Source organism: Dunckerocampus dactyliophorus, chromosome 5, assembly GCF_027744805.1.
Source record: "Dunckerocampus dactyliophorus isolate RoL2022-P2 chromosome 5, RoL_Ddac_1.1, whole genome shotgun sequence".
In the NCBI taxonomy this organism is placed as follows: Eukaryota; Metazoa; Chordata; class Actinopteri; order Syngnathiformes; family Syngnathidae; genus Dunckerocampus; species Dunckerocampus dactyliophorus.
In genome coordinates, this window is record NC_072823.1 from 24,287,733 (window position 1) to 24,304,641 (window position 16,909).

Here is a 16,909-nt window from a genome sequence, read left to right on the forward strand (position 1 = left end):
GGGGAAACCCTTGATGGCAAGCACAGAAGTCAGGCATTTCTAGTAGTTGGTCACCAGGGTTGCACACATCCCAGGAGGGACTTTGGTCCGAGAAACCACCACAAAGCACAACCACCTTCATGTTTGACCATAGAGTTGGTGTTGTTGGGCTCACAACTCATGTAGTCCATTTGATACCAAAAAGCTCAATTTTGGTGTTACGTGACCACATCACGTTATCCCAAGCCTTGTCTAAGTCATTCAGGTGTTGATTGTCAAGCATTCAGATGGATCTTCACATGTGTCTTCTTGAGCGGGGGACCTTGCGGGCGCTGCAGGAGTTCTCAATCCATTACAGCGTGTCTGTACAAAGTGTCTTACTAATGCTTTTCATGCTGAATGTGCTCCCAACTCCCTTGGCATCTTTAACCATTTCCTCCCTTGCAATTCTCCCTCACCATTCTCACAATCATTCTTACTCCACCAGGTGAAATCTTGCTTGTCGGGCCAAAGCGATGACGGTTGACTTATCTTGTAATTCTTCCATTGATGGCACAAGGTATTACAGGCATATTCCATTGATGAATTATTTTATGTTGATGGTGTTGTAGTCCACTCCAGTCTTGTGCAGGTCTACTATCTTGCCCTGAGGTCTTTTGACAGCTCTTTGGTCTTGCCCAAGGTAGTGGAGAGGTTTCAATGGAAGAGACTGTTTCTGTGACAGGTGTCTGTTTTCCCTATAATGAGTTGTGATTAGGAGTACTGTCTTTTTTGGAGGACTGAAGCAGATTTCTTCTAAACTTGATTCTGTTAATATTCCAGCTTTTACCTCATGATATTCCAACTTTATTCTTGCAGTGGTACAACAGTTGTTTGGAAAAGAGACTGTCCAGTGGAAGTTAATGAGTAAACTCTTGATGATCCTCAGGAACATTGGCCTCTGCCAACATCACTCTTTGACTGGACACAACAACCTGCACTCGTGCATTTAGAAACAAAAGAAGGAATCAGTTCATTGTGATGGTATCGGTCCAGGTTTAGATGATACAAAAACGTGGACCACTGTCAGCTCTTTTGCTTCTGAGGGAGTTTGATCAGATGAGGTCAAGATGAATAGGAGCAATCAGCTTCTCCACATCGACATCAACATAGATGAGAACGAACCTGACAGAGGCGTCCTGGACCTCCTCAGAACTGTCAGACCTCACTGGAGGTCTCAAGACATCCACATGAAGGTCAGTCATCATGAGCCTCAACATTATTAGGTAACTTCTTTCCCTCAACATTTGACTGACTGTGACTTAAAATTGGTAAGATATTGGTCAGTGATCACAGAATCATCTAGGTCAGGGGTTCTCAAATGGTCTCAACCGGGGTCCCACATTTTACAATGGTCATTAAGTCATAGCCCACCTTTATTTCAGTCATTTTTTATTTTTATTGATTTTTTTGTTTACACATTTTTTGTCACTTTTGTTATATTTTATTTATAAATAAATTATATGTAATATCTTTTATATTATGTATACATACAGTGCAGTGGTGTGAAAGTGTTGATTTCTTGAATTTTTATTTTTTGCATGTTTGTCACACTTAAATATTGGTCAATGACAACACAACTGAACACAAAATGCAGTTTTTAAATGAAATTTTTTTTTATTATTAAGGAAGAAAAGAAATCCAAACCTACATGGCTCTGTGTGAAAAAGTGATTGCCCCCTAAACCTAATAACTGGTTGGGCCACCCTTATCAGAAACAACTGCAATCAAGTATTTACAATAACTTGCAATGAGTGTCTTACAGCGCTGTGGAGGAATTTTGGCCCACTCATCTTTGCAAAATTGTTGTAATTCAGCCACATTGGAGGCTTTTCAAGCAGCAACTGCTTTTTTAAGGTCATACCACATCTCAGTAGGAAGTGGACTTGCTGGTGTGTTTTGGATCATTGTCCTGCTGCAGAACCCAATTTTGTTTCAGCTTGAGGTCACAAACAGATGGCCAGACATTCTCCTTTAGGATTTTTTGGTAGACAGGATTTTTTGGTTTCATTTATCACAACAAGTCTTCCAGGTCCTGAGGCAGCAAAACAGCCCCAGACCATCACACTACCACCACCAAATTTTACTGTTAGTATGATGTTCTTTTTCTGAAATGCAGCGTTACTTTTACGCCAGACATAATGGGACACACACCTTCTAAAAAGTTCAGCATTTGTCTCATCAGACCACAGATTATTTTCCAAAGGTCTTGAGGATCATCATCATGTTTTCTGGCAAAAGTGAGACGAACTTTAATTTTCTTTTTGTTCAGCAGTGGTTTTCTTCTTGGAACCGTTTTTGCCCAGTATCTTTCTTATGGTGGAGTCATGAACACTGACCTTAACTGTGAGTCCTGCAGCTCTTTGGATGCTGTTGTTGGGTCTTTTATGAAATCTTGGTTTGATTTGGTTTGGTTTAATTGATTTGAACATGAAGGTTACAATGGAATACATCTCATGAATCATTCTTTCACAGTTCCACATGTCCAAAAGGAGTAGGAAGAAGCAAAGCTTATTTAATCCTACCCCCCTTCCATTCCACATCTAGTACAGTACATGTTATTCACTTCCTGCAAATCTTGGATGAGTCATTGCTGCGCTCTTGGGCTAACTTTGGGTGGCCGGCCACCACTGTTCCATGTTTTCACCATCTCAACTGGAGGAACCTGTTTTCAGTCAAAATCTGAAAATAATTTTATTCTGAAGGGGAAGTTTGTCATCCATTCAAACTTAACAACGCTCTGCAGTATTTGAAACCCACTGCCATAGAAGAAGACCAACAACGTTATTAGTAGACTACCGCCATTAAGATGTTGACTGTGTCCTGTCGCTTGTTGTTCCTATGCTTGTTATATATCAGCTGTTAATCTAATGTGAAATGTACATCTTAATTGTCTATTTAATTGTCATATTTGAAGGTTTTTGAAATTGCCATGTAAAATCTCTATTGCTAATTGCGAGTGGGTACGCGACATTTCCACTGTAAATTAGCATTGAGCTAGCGCATTTTTTTTAATGCATTTTGCTTCTGCTGAATGTCACAGACAAATGGTTTTCATTGTTATGTAATTGACATTCTTGAGTTCTGAATGTTTAGTTTTACAGTGCTTCAAAGTAAAGGCTCTGAAATGGAACTGAACTGGAGTCTTTGTTGAGAACCTGTTGAGGACCTGTGTCTGCTCTGCTAGCAAATACGTTAAACATTTACATAAATTTGAGCTAACAAAATGTCCGCAATTTGGGTCGCCACTTGTTTTTAAGGGTTGATGGTGGGTCCCGCAGCAAAAAACAGTTGAGAACCACTGTTTCAGACAACGGAGTGGCAACAAATGGCAAGCTAATTCCCCTCATGGAGAGAAGTCGGTATTGTGTTGAGGGGACTCGCTGACACATGACTATTCTGTGTGAGCATATACTACTTGTACAAGCTACAAAGAAGTACTCTCAACAGTATCATTAATAATAAAGACAAGAGCTAGGCGCAGGGTCAAAATATGCTGGTGTAGCATGGGAAGCTCATTGCGTGTTCTCATGTTCAAACAGGAGGACCAATCTTGGTAAGAAATGGAGTTGATGTTTGTGAGGTGACATCACATCGGCTGCATGACCTCTCCATCAGCAGAAGGTCCTCAACGGCACACAAAGAGAGGTCATGTTGCCGGTCAGCTCCTTTAATGATGTATTGTGTCCGTCTATATTTAAGGCAGGGGTTTTCCCCTCAACACCTGGGTTATGTCTCAATTCCGTACTTATACTTAGTCTTTTGAGTGCATAAGTGCATTGACACTGAGAAGTATGGCAAATTCAGTACCTGGATGTTGTACTGAAAACGCTCAAAACGGGGAGTGTGCAACGCTAGACACTTACTACTCTCAAGAGTCACCATATTGGCTATGTAATGGAAAGGGATGGACTTACTAGAGTGGTTGCAATTCACAATTGAAAAAGAGAGAAGAAGAAGAAACGGGAAATGTTGCCATCGCCATTTGCGGTAAGTGCAGTCAAAATTTGCGCACACAAGAACTTAGTATGCATTGTACAAAGTACACTTATTTTAGTGTACTGATGGGAATATTGCATTTGATACACAGCTTGTGTTGCACACTTCCGTACTTACACTCTTCGAGTGCATAAGTACGTTCACACTGAAGTACGGCAAAATGCAGTTTACTGTCAGCGCCCGGATGCTGCACTCAAAATGCGCATAATGGTGAATGTGCAGTGCTGGACACTTACTGTACCACCCTCAGTAATCGCCATCTTGGCTATGTAGCGGAAAGGGAGGGACTACTGAACATAAACATTTGAAGCCAGGGGTACAATCCAAGGAGAGAAAGTCGTAAGAAATTAATTTTTAATTATTGTACAGTTGAGATGAGGGGATTTTTTCTTATTGTCGGATCAAAATGTTGGCGATAATGCTCCTTCGAGTGGCACCATTAAAAAGAAGAGAAGAAGAAGAATCATACTGTGGAGAATGTTGTGTTTGTCAGTGCGCAGCAACAATAATAGATTTATGACAGCACTGCACTGTCACATTGGACACTCAGGAAATAAGTACACAGTGTATGCAGTATACTTATTAAAGTGGACTGACGGAAGTATTTCATTTGAGACACAGCCCTGTTCTGCCTCACTTCTCTTGCTGTGTGTCCCACACGTGCGCACACACACACACACACACTGTGTATAAATTGTTGATCAGATGTCAAGGTGGGTATGTCACTCCACTCTCCAACCAAATGGGATGTGTCTGTTGTCGCCTCAGGAACGATGGCTTAGAATGACAATGAGGTGAGAGCGTAGAAAGGGCAAACAGTGTGTCAGTTAGTGCTGAGTACACTGTACACTTCATGACTAGAACACTCATCCACGTACCCTCATGTTGTAGTAGTTCCTCATTTCTTGAGTCATCTTTCTGCGTTTGTTCCTTAATGCTAGACCTTCACTGAGGGCCTCACCAACCGTCTCCTGGGCTGTTACGTGGACCAGTCCGACACTGTTCTGGTGCGTCTGTACGGCAGGAAGACGGAGCTCTTTGTGGACCGCCAGCGAGAAGTGGAGATGTTCCAGGTGTTCCACACCCATGGCTGCGGTCCTGAGATCTACTGTAGCTTCCAGAACGGACTCTGCTACCAGTTTGTTGAAGGAACCGTGCTGGAGGACCCTCTGCTCTACCAGCCCTCCATCTACAGGTCTGTGCATTACCACAACCCAGTGGTGTGCCATCAGGGCCAGCAAAGCCTTTTCTGCTTGCCTAAACACTGTCAGAAGCATTGACCTACAGCAGGGGTCTCAAACTTGCGGCCTGCGGGCCATTTGTGGCCCGCCAAGTCACATTTTGCGGCCCTCGACTTGACAGGAAAGACTACTGTAAATGTGGCACGCAAGGTCTAAATTAAGCCAATGATGCTCACAAGGTTGCTAGATATCAGCTCTTAAATTAAACTCTAATTTAAGAGCTGATATCTAGCAACTTCCATGGTTTTCTTGATAATAACCAAAATTAGACGTGTTTCCTGCAGCATACCCGATATCGTTATAGATGTTATCATTATGGTGAGCCTTACGCCCAATACTTGATGAGGCCCAGCCTCACCCAGACTCTACCTCCAGTGGCCCCCGGCTAAACTGAGTTTGAGACCTCTGACCTACAGTATTTACAACTTAAATTTTAGCATTTGTTCCATGAAATTTACTCCGAACAGTCTATTATCTTCATTCTTTAGCGTGTCTCTTGGCTGCACTGCTTCCAGTATGTGTACTGTATTTGTAAGCTAGATTTTTTTTTGTCCAGTCAGATTTCAACTTCTATGCGTTGCCATGTCAATGTAATCTGCCCAGGGCCTTCAGAATCAGGAGTGCTGGCCCATGTCAGTTTAACACTATTAACAATGGGGCTGTTTCTTTAAGCAATCAGATTTTAGATTCGCCTCACAAGGCTAGCTAGCAGGGGTACAATCACGTGACCGTTTTTCCATCCTCTGGTTGGTTGATGACTGAAACACTCTAAGTTACGGGTGCGCTTGAATGCATCATCACATGAACAGCATGATGTTTAAATAATCCTTCTCTGACATGACGAAAGGAGACAGACACGGTGTTGTTCATCGTTCTGTGTTATATGAACAAATAAGAGGGTTTATGTTTATATATAAGTTTATATGTAAGTGTTGTTTATAAATGATGCATTGGAAGATAAAGGGTTCACTGGGATTCTTTGCTTTAGTAATAATGGTATTCATCCATTCTGTAATGCCACACATTTTTATATTGCGTTTTTGTGTATTATTGATGGTTTGTATAATTGTGGTGCAATAGTGGTGGTATTAAGAGCTGGCTTGGGCCCCCACTGAAATCCCAGGTACCAAATGCACTGCCACTGCCACACTTAACAAAAACAGGTGCATCTTACTGTATTGATGGCATTTTTGTAGTTTTTCCTTGCCTCAGCCGCCAAGTGCTTGCACATTTGAGGTTAAGTTGGTTTCTCTTTTCATTTATGAGGAGCATGATCATAGATGGACCTACTGTGTGGCTCGAGATAAGTTTTGTTGTGATTTTCATGCTACAGTATATAAATAAAATTGAACTGAATTGAATTGAATTTGGAATGCATTGAGCTACCGTGCCTGTGAGAGCCTGAGGTTGTGTTGTTGTGTCATTCATCCGCAAGCATCATCTCATGTTGCAGCATGATAATGCGCGGCCCCATTTTGCAAGGATCTGTACACAATTCCTTGAAGCAGAAAACATCCCAATATGACCAGCATACTCAACCGACATGTCACCCAATGAGCATGTTTGGGATGCTCTTGATTTGGTGTACACGGTATTTGTGGCAAATGGTGATCACACCAGATACTGCCTGGTTTTCTGACCTTCCCCGGACCATCCTCAGTACAGTTAAACTGCACATTTTGGAGTGGCCTTTTACTGTGGCCACCCTAAGGCACACGTGTGCAATAGTCATGCTGTCTCATCAGCATCAACACAAAAGTGTTGCGTTTATATTTTTATTGAGTGTATCTCAGGGACGTTAGCGTTTCCACTGAAAAGATCATTTTGTGCTGGGTCATGCTAGGCTGCGTTGAAGGTTGAGAATATCCAGAAAAGGTTGTGTGACCCTCACCAGGGTGAGCACTCAGAGGTTCTAAAAGGCCAGCAATGCAAAGGAGTTGCATTTTGTCACAAAGCAAGAAGAAGATAAGCAAATGGAGGGAGTCGTGCTTCTGCTCTGATAACGTCACGTTGTGCACTAAAATGCTGGAAACGTCTTCTCCCTACAGATTGATCGCGGCAGAGATGGGGAGAATCCACTCCATCCAGACTAAATGCGCTCGCCCCCCAGAGCCTTTCCTGTGGACCAAAGTGTCCCACTTTCTCACGCTTCTGAAGAACGGCGGCCACCACAGCCCCGTGCAGACGCCGTGCACAAAGAGGTACCGCTCCAACAAATCACGCTACCGCGCTGCCTTTTTTATTGAAGGATTCATCCTGTCATCTTTGACATGCATCCCTTCATAGATTTGAGGAAAAACCTCCCCATTTGTGCTTTTTCTATCCCAAAAATAGGCTGTTTTTTCCATTCACCCTCAGTTGGTGAAAATGTAGAAAGGAAAAAAATGATTATGTGGAAGAAGAACGGGAAAAATATAAGTCTGTTTGTGGCAGCATCAGAGAGAGTTATACCTAATTTTCACTTTGTCTCATAGCACACAAGTATGGTGCATTCAAGGACCGCCAAACAATGTGGGAATTAACGCTTGGCGAAACATAATGAAACAAAACAACATCAACCTGCAAAAACTCTATACTTGGGATACTGCTTTATCATGATTGTTAAACTTTCCCCTTCAATTTGGTATTAAAATAATATGCAGACTTAAACCACAGCCATCCTGAGTGGACACAAAAAGTGAAGTTCAAATTGAACCCATTCAAATGGAAGGATGCCAACATCAAACAGGAATAAAAGATATGTAGGCCGACTACTTATTTATTTATCAGTGCTCATTGTGACATGCAAAAATGCACATTTTGGACCCGGAAGTACAATAAAATAGAAATGTTTGTTTTTCAAGTGTGCAGGAGTAGTGGGTTCATGGCTTCAGATCAAATGTCTGAAGAGGTACGCGACTGTAAAAAGTTTGGGAACCACTGGCTAAGAGGATAGTGCATCAAAGACATGGCAGTCTGGAGGTGTTTAACCCTTTAACCCTTTAGGTCGTGCACCCTCTTTTTCATGATAACATTGTGTTGCAAATGCTGCATTGCACTGTTCTTTTTTTAATGAACTTAAGCCAACCATTGTAGCCACTTATGGTGCTTGACAGCTTCTTCTTCGTTGGTGTTTGTGGCTATTTTTTCCGGTCGGTCGGACAGGGCATCGGAACTACGAACCAAAATAAGTAATTTGAACGATCCCAGGAGAATCGGAACTTCAGTCCCGGTTCCCATCACTGCTCAAGACTCAATGCCCAGCCTTACTCATACAGTATGTCAGAAGTTTTTAATCAATGTTTCGTTCTGAGCTTCAAGTCTGCTTTTTCTTTGTATTCAATTTTTCCCATCATACACTGCACATGAAAGTCATCGTGAGCTGCGAGGCCGTCAGTGGTCAGTGTTTTCCTGATGGAAGCAAGCAAAGTTCTCCTTAGTCTTTATCTTCCTCCCATTGTTTTCTTGCGCGCTTGCACCGAGCTGTCATTGGCCAGAGGTAGGAGGCACAGGGGGGAGGCGGGGCTTCCACAGTACTGGCTTTGCGCTATCCCTGACAGGGGTCGTAGGGCCGTGCAGGCGCTGCAAAGAAACAGAGGCTCCACTGAAGACTTCAGTCCATCTTGTTCTTATCGCTCCAACGTTCAAACCTTGTTTACATTAGCTTGAACATGACATTTGAAGAAATGTCTTTTTTGGGGGGGAGAAGAAGCTTCTTCTATGCCAAACTTTTTCTATATATAGAAAAACGAAAGACGCTAAAAGCAATCCATTGTAGATCAATATACAGTCATGGAAAGAATGATTAGACCACCCTTGTTTCTTCAGTTTATTGATCAATTGTAATGCCTGGTACAACTCAAGTACATTTGTTTGGACAAATATAATGATGATAACAAATATAGCTCATAAGAGTTCAATTTAAGAACTGATATCTAGCAACTTCCATGGTTTTCTTGATCATAACCAAAATCATTTAATCATTTAATCCATCCATCCATTTTCTATATCGCTTCTCCTCCTCAGGGTCGCGGGGGCATGCTGGAGCCCAGCTGACCTCGGGCAAAAGGCGGGGTACACCCTGGACTGGTCGCCAGTCAATGGCAGGGCACATATAGACAAGACAAACAACCATTCACACTCACATTCATACCTATGGACAATTTAGAGTCACCAATTAAGCTAACATGCATGTTTTTGGAATGTGGGAGGAAACCGGAGTACCCGGAGAAAACCCACGCACGCACGGGGAGAACATGCAAACTCCACACAGAAATGGCCGAGGGAGAATCGAACCCAGGTCTTCCCTCTTCCCAATCTCCAGACTGTTACTGTGTTGGCCAACATGCTAACCACTAGACCACCGTGCGGCCCTAATCATTTAATCATCTTTATTAAATAGCACAAGACTCAACGTACCAAAAGGTAAAATACAACAGTTTGTTATGCGCAATACCGAGCGATAATCGAGATAGTGAATGAAAAGCAAGGCAAAATCTAGGCAAAAATCTTTGTTGAAAACCAAGGTTTGACTGTAATTCAGAGTGTATTTAGCCATTGAGGTGTTGCATCACTTCGCAAAATTGTGATTTCCAATCACTGCCATGCCATAAAACATTCAAAATGAGGACGGAGCATCATTTGGTCAATGTCATCTGTGATTTGTTTGCCATTGGTAATTAATTTTTCATCTTCAGTGAGATGAAGAGGCTGCACCGCACACGGACGCCCAATAGATGGTGCTATACTGTGACACACAGCAGTGTGTGTGTGTGTGTGTGTGTGTGTGTTCATTAGTCTTTCTAGGATGGCACTGAGTCTTAAACAGGCATCAGAGCCACTTTTGTACTCAGGCGAGTGAATGTGATCTTCAGAGGAACGTGAAAAGAAAGAAGGCAGCGAGCAGGAAGACGGTGCACCTGCAGGGGAGGTCTTCAGCCCTCACGCCCCCCCGCCGTGCATAGAGAGGCTGCATGCAGCTGCAACACACACACACATGCACAGACACACACACACACGGAGACAGTGAGTGTGTGTGAAGGGCAATAGTGCAAAGGTCCCCTGCTGGGTCGCTCATATGCGCTCCACGCTGCATCACGGGCCAAAGAAAAGGATCAGCGAGTGAAATGATATGTAAATAAGTGGCATTGATGAGGAGGAAATTCCTTCTAATTATCTGGCACAGAGTCCACAGAGGGTGCAGGAGGCGGACGCACTCCACGCTAGTAGAGAAAGATGGCGATGGCGAGGTGACAGGTTTCCTTTTTAAAGTCGGCGGAAGGCTTTGAATTTGCCAGCGGCCTAATCGACGACGCCTGGCGCTCTTCAAGCTGCGCTACGAAGGAATCAGACCCATTCAGACCTTCCGTTCTACCTCATGTAAGCAATTAAATTGCAATTGCATTTACGACGTAACGTTTACTAAATAAATCACTTTCATCTACCTTCAACGTTTCACACCTACTGGCAGTCAAACAGGAAGTCACGCGACAAAACTTTAAGGACACGTCATTAAGTTTAAAGGGATAGTTTTGATAAGAAGTTGTATGACATCCCCATCAGCATCAACGCTGACTTTCCCCCCACTTCGTCCTGTGAGCCAAGTTCTGGTTGGATTTTGGTGATGAGGAACATAGTTCCGGTTAGTTGGTGGGGACACTTAAGGAAAGTGTTTGGCTTCTCAAAACAAAGAGTAAAACATTTGCATCACAATAATGCCTCCTTGAAAAAAATCTGACCTCACAATTGCTTGGCATTGCTTTGTCGCCCGTCGTATCACTGCACGCTGTTTCCTGTGTGTTCCACAGCAGATGAAGACGCCAGACTCAACCACGCATGTAAAAACTATGGAACACATACACAACAATGGAGAGGCAACAGCGCGCAGTGATTAGTGGGAATGTTGCTCCAGGTGGTGAAGATGGCTTCACGGAGGGCATCCACTGTCTGGGACAGATGTCCATTTTTGTAAACTTCCCTTGCCACCCATCCCCAAATGTTCTCAATTGGATTTAGAACAGGAGAACATGCAGGATGGTCTAAAAGGGTGAGGTTATTCCTCTGGAGGAAGTCCTTTGTCAGGCCTGCATTGTGAACTCCACCATTGTCCTGTTGAAAAAGCCAGTCATGACCACACAGACGAGGGTCTTCAGTCACCAGGGATGCCCCCTGCAACATCTCTACATAGCCAGTTGCTGTTTGACACCCCCGCACAACCTGAAGCTCCATTGTTCCGTTGAAGGAAAAACCACCCCAGATCATGATGGACAGTATTGGACTGCACTCGGCACCAGTAATATCCGTCATTTGGGCTGTGGATCGGCCCGTGTCTTGACTGACAGACAATCGGATCCTCCGGCTCAGGGCCGGTGACATTTTTTTGGGTCTACCACTTTTTTGTTCCATAACCCTCAGGATCTTTGAAGAAGTTTCAAATGACTGTCTTACTGCGTCCAACCTCAGCAGCAATGGCACGCTGTGAGAGGCCTTACTTATGCAGCTCAACAATCCGACCGCGTTCTAAGAGAGAAAGCTCTTTTGCCTTTGCCATCATGAGATCAGGACAGTGTGAATAACATTGACAAATGACATTGAATCCACATTTTTGCAAGGATTTTGGCTTTTATAGGCTGTGGTCTTCAACTTTTTTCACTCTACTTTTTTGCTCTACTTTGAATCCCCTTAAGGAAAACTGCACTTAAAAAAAAAAAAAATTGGCCATCATCCACAATCCCTTTTTTGTACAATCTAAAGAGAGGAAACAACTTAGCATGAGGGAGCTAACTTTGTACGTCATGGGACCCACCTATTTAGACTATGATGCCCTCTAAAAAACCTTACAATGTTTGATCATTTTATATGCATGCTGTGATCATGCATTAACAGGTACATTCATGATAACTTGTAATACTTACAGTATTTTCCCTTATTTTGATCATTTTAAACATTACCGGAACTTTCCGAGGCGCATTGATTTCACATAGCCGATTGGAGCTAACGCTACTTCCGTCAACAACGGCAGCATAGAAACAGCGTGTCTGTTTGCTCTTACTAATCATGGCGGGCAAATGAAGAACCAGAACCTTAACTTTTAAGCCTGAATATATGGATGATGAGCTCCATGTTATTAGGTAAGATGCTCCCTTACCCCCCTTAGCACTAGTGCTAAATGTTTCAAGGATAGCAGTATAATGAAAACAGTCACTTACAATGTTCGCTCTCATTGGGATAGCTGTGTCTTTCAGCATAAGACTTGTGCTCCCTGTTGAGCTGGTAAATTAGCATAGTCCTCAGGTAAAAAATCTTGACAGCAAATGAGCATCATGCTGAGTCTTTGTAGCGATGTCGTTGGGACTGCCAGTAGTATCCACTGCTTCAGTCTGTCCCGTGTGTGGAATCTCAAAGTTGATCAACTTTTCGGCTTACTGCCCAACCCATCTACAATACACGTGCAAGGCACGATTTATAACCTAGCGTTAACGTGTCAAAACAACACAGACAGCTGCAGTAGCCACTCGGCAGTGACTTGAGGCTTTATGAGTGATGCTGAGACTATAGCGAGCGAGGTGTAGTGTTACTTTGCCAGGAAATATATTTCTTTGTGTTAGCTACTACAATAACAATATTGCTGTAGCATGGTTAATATACAGTTCAGTTCCATAAATGAAACTTCTTTTTAGTTTTTTTTAGGGCTTGATAGTCGAAATAGGTGGGTCCGACGTGCAACGTTAGCTCCCTCATGCTAATTTGTTTTCTCTCTTTAAAACGTACAGAAAAGGGAAAGAAATATGTGTTCATGTTTCACATGCTGCAAAATCCCCAAAAAGTGCTGTTTTCCCTTTAAGACCCAAACATACAAAATCTAAATTCTTGGTCTTCACATTTTGCTCATGAGTGCATCTATATCTTTATTCACATGCAGTAGATTTCACTAATGCTGGCCAATTTACCTCATTCAAACCCAGCCATTTTTCAACCGACAACCCCTTCAGGACCAGCCATTTTAAACGATTTTGACTGATCTTTCAAGGCACACAGAATATTGTGTTCTTTGGCTATATAAACATGGAACCTACCAAACGAAAGGTTAGACTCCCGTCTTTCATCAGAAAAAAAGTTTGTTTGTACCTTTTTCCCTTCTTTAGTAATCAGCAGTAGAACATCGGTAAGTTTCGGGAAAATATCTGTTTCCGACTAGAAAAGGGAGCAAACCAGCGTTTTGTGAAAAGATATATTTATATTCTCTAATTTAAATAGATTATATAATTTCTATTACGATATAAATATTTCATTTCTTATAAATATATTTCATTACTATTAGTGCTACTATTATGTGTGACTGTTTCAATGCAGTATTGTCATTGTGGTTGTTGATATTATTTTGCCTTTTCCGTCAGGGTCTTTATAGTCGTTACAGACGTGCTGATGTAGTCCTGTATGTTTCTGTTGTTCTGTTATTGTTGTCACAATTGTTGTTGCTGCTGTTGTCCTTGTCTCTTTCTTTTTTGTCCCTCTCTTATCCTCGTACCCCCTTCTCTGTTTTCTTTTCTCTTCTTCTCTATCCCCTCCTGCTCCGGTCCAGCCGCTCAAAATTTGCACAACAACAAAACATCAAAGTCAAATGAATTCTGTATAACAGGGGAAGTGTATCTCACACCTTTCCTTGGCAGAGCAAATCTGTTGAGCACGTGAGGGCATTTAGATCAACAATACTATCTGCCCTAATGGCTGGACAGGACAAAAAAAAAAAAAAGAAAAGATATATTTCAAGCATAACTTTTACTTGGACACAACTATTTTTTGCTTTTGTGACAGCGCAAACATCTACCAACATAAAGAACACAAAAAGGGGTTGTTTTACATCAAAATAACAATCTACTTACAAATATAGCACCTTGAACTATTTACAATGTTCACATTTGGAACTGAACTATGTGTGTACACGCGAGTGCGCGCATGCATGCGTTAAAATTTCCCTATAATGAGTAACCTTCTGCACGCCACACTCCTCCACGCTCTCTCATTTCCTCCTTCCTGTCATGTGTGTTTTTTCCTGTCCACATGATCTCTGTCATTTTTTCCCCCCCTTCTGTTTATGTCTGCAAGATACTTTCTGGTTTGACTGTTTTTAAATGCCTTTTGTGCTTGGTGGAGGTAATAACTGCAGTTGACAATGAAGTGCTGATGTGAGGCCTTAAGTAGGCTTGGCGCACTACTGTACTTAGACTTGCACTCTTTTGAATGCAAAGGTGTGTTCACGCTGAGAAGTACGGCAAAATGCAGTACACTGTCAGTGTTGCTCTCAAAACGGTCAAATTTTTGAGTGCGCAGTGGTGGACACTTACCAACTTTAATAGTTGCCATTTTGGCTATGTAGCATAAGGGAAGGGACTGACTTCAGTGGTTGCAATTCAACATTAAAAAGTAGAAAAGAAGAAAAAATAACATCTTGATAGTCCTTTCCGACAAGTGCACAATGATGTAACGGATTTGGGACAGCACTACACTATCAAAATTGGTACACAGTACACAGTGTACTCAGTATACTTATTGAAGTGTACTGAGAAAGGTATTCCATTTGAGACACAATCTGTGTCTCATCGCATACGTCTGGATTTACATTTACACACTTACACAGTCTTATGAGTGCACTCAAAATGTTGAAAATGTTGAGTGTGCAGCGCTGGACACTCAGACATCCTCACCAGTTGCCATCTTGGCTACGTAGCGGAACGGGAGGGACTATTAAACCACAAACCATCCATACATAGGGATAGGCGGAGACCGTATCCCAGCTGACTCCGGAAGACAGGCGGCGTACACAGCCAATCGCAGGGCACATACATGTCTAGACAAACAACCATTCACACCTATGGACAATTTACTGTAGAGTCTCCCATTAACCTAACATGCATGTTTTTAGAATGTGGGAGAAAACCGGAGTACCCGGAGAAAACCCCCACACAGGGAGAACATCCACATGACCAAGGGAGAATCGAACCCAGGTCTTCCCAATCTCCAGACTGTGACTGCTAACCACTAGACCACCGTCCGGCCCGGGCGGGCACAAACCAAACTTTGATTACTTTGACACTTAGTAAAAAAAAAAAAAAAAGACAAACTGTAGTGAGTTGATCTTGTGCCATTAAAAATCAACAGGGTTCTTGTCGTTGGGAAAATCTCTGAAAGTTTGAAGCAGATTGAAACGTAGCGCATAACCATGCCCAGTCATGCTTCAGTTGTGTGTGGTTTATTTGAAAAAAGTTCTGAGGACTGCTGTCGTGTAACGGTTCACTTTGAACACACCATGCAGATAAATTAATAATGCTCAGAGCGTGAAACATTCCTCCAGAGACATTTTTTTTCCCTTTTTGTGTGCTTCTGTGCGATCCTGCAGTTCCGCAGCCAGCCAGCAGCTGCCCAGCGTGGTGACGCTGTCAAAGGAGGCGGAGTCACTAGAGCGACACCTCTCGCTGGTCGACTCGCCGACCGTGATGTGTCACAACGACCTCCTGACCAAAAACATCATCCACGACCGCAAGCAGGGTGAGGCAGGCGGCTTTTAAGGACGCTTGATGAATTATTTTCACATGTGGGCACGTTGCACGATGGCAGCCTTCACTAGTCGTTAACCTGCCTCAGTAATGCCAAGAATTATTCATTAAACACTGCAGCAACTCTCTCTGCTTTTTTATTATCATAAATTCAACCACAATGTCAAATATTAGCCATAGAAATAACTTTTTTTATTCTTTTCCCTGAGTTGTTGCTAGGCAGAATTCATCAGCCAATGAGATGAGAGCAATACATTTCCATACGTTAATGCGTTAATGCGATGTCAACATTTTTTATTGGCTCGTGGCCCATTCTAAAAATACAATTACTAAAATTGGAGACAAAACAGCAAAATATATAATGTCATATTGATATCGTCGTATATTGTTTATGTCACCCCTCCCTAGTCAACACGGTCAAAGCTATTTTCGGTTAAGTCGTTCGTGAACCACTTATGCCTTTGTGAGTCGACTTAAACGGGTTCCCCTTTTTTGTACACCCCTGATGTATAGTGTTTAAAAGTGCCTTTTATTGTGTTTATTTGTCTCCAATAAGATCGAATCCTTTCAATAAAAGTCTCTTACCTCTACCATCTGTTTGTCTGTTTCCCTGGCAACCTCCTGCCCCCGATCCTCCATTCAGGCAGGGTGAAATTCATCGACTACGAGTATGCCGATTACAACTATCAAGCCTTCGATATTGGCAATCACTTCAATGAATTTGCTGGTAAGTTTGCTTCTATTTGCTGCCTTATTGTTGTGCCGTGCATAAGAGCGACGCCGCATGCTTTTAGATTGTTTTCCAGACACGTCACCATGGCGTGCATGTCCTATTTAACATCCACATCACAAAGGCTTCCAGATGCTTGACTTGTTCACTGGAGCTTTAGAACACTTTAAATCACAAGCAGAGACTCATCATGAAGCCAAATGATGATGCTCAAACAAATACATCATTACTGTTTGAACTTTGTTTTAATATCAGCTCATACAGACAGCAACGTGTGTCCTCCTCCATGTGCTTCAAGCTTTTTAGGTTGAACCAAAGTTATGTTAGCAGGCTATAACGCGTCCGGCAACCAAACCAAACAATAGCTCTTTCCTCTGCGCTTTCGCTAC

The 16,909-nt window shown here is 42.5% G+C and overlaps 1 protein-coding gene across 3 annotated transcripts in view; it reads left to right on the top strand.

Annotated features, from left to right (window-relative positions):
- Nucleotides 1-932: 932 nt before the first annotated feature.
- Nucleotides 933-16,909, top strand: part of LOC129181064 (ethanolamine kinase 2-like) — a 46,273-nt gene continuing 30,296 nt past the window's right edge. For all 3 annotated transcript variants that reach the window (XM_054775723.1, XM_054775724.1, XM_054775725.1), the window contains exons 1-5: nt 933-1,214; nt 4,959-5,212; nt 7,307-7,459; nt 15,634-15,782; nt 16,434-16,517. In XM_054775723.1, coding sequence (XP_054631698.1) covers nt 1,089-1,214; nt 4,959-5,212; nt 7,307-7,459; nt 15,634-15,782; nt 16,434-16,517 — 766 coding nt within the window. In that variant the 5' untranslated portion in view covers nt 933-1,088. The remainder of the gene's footprint in view (nt 1,215-4,958; nt 5,213-7,306; nt 7,460-15,633; nt 15,783-16,433; nt 16,518-16,909) is intronic.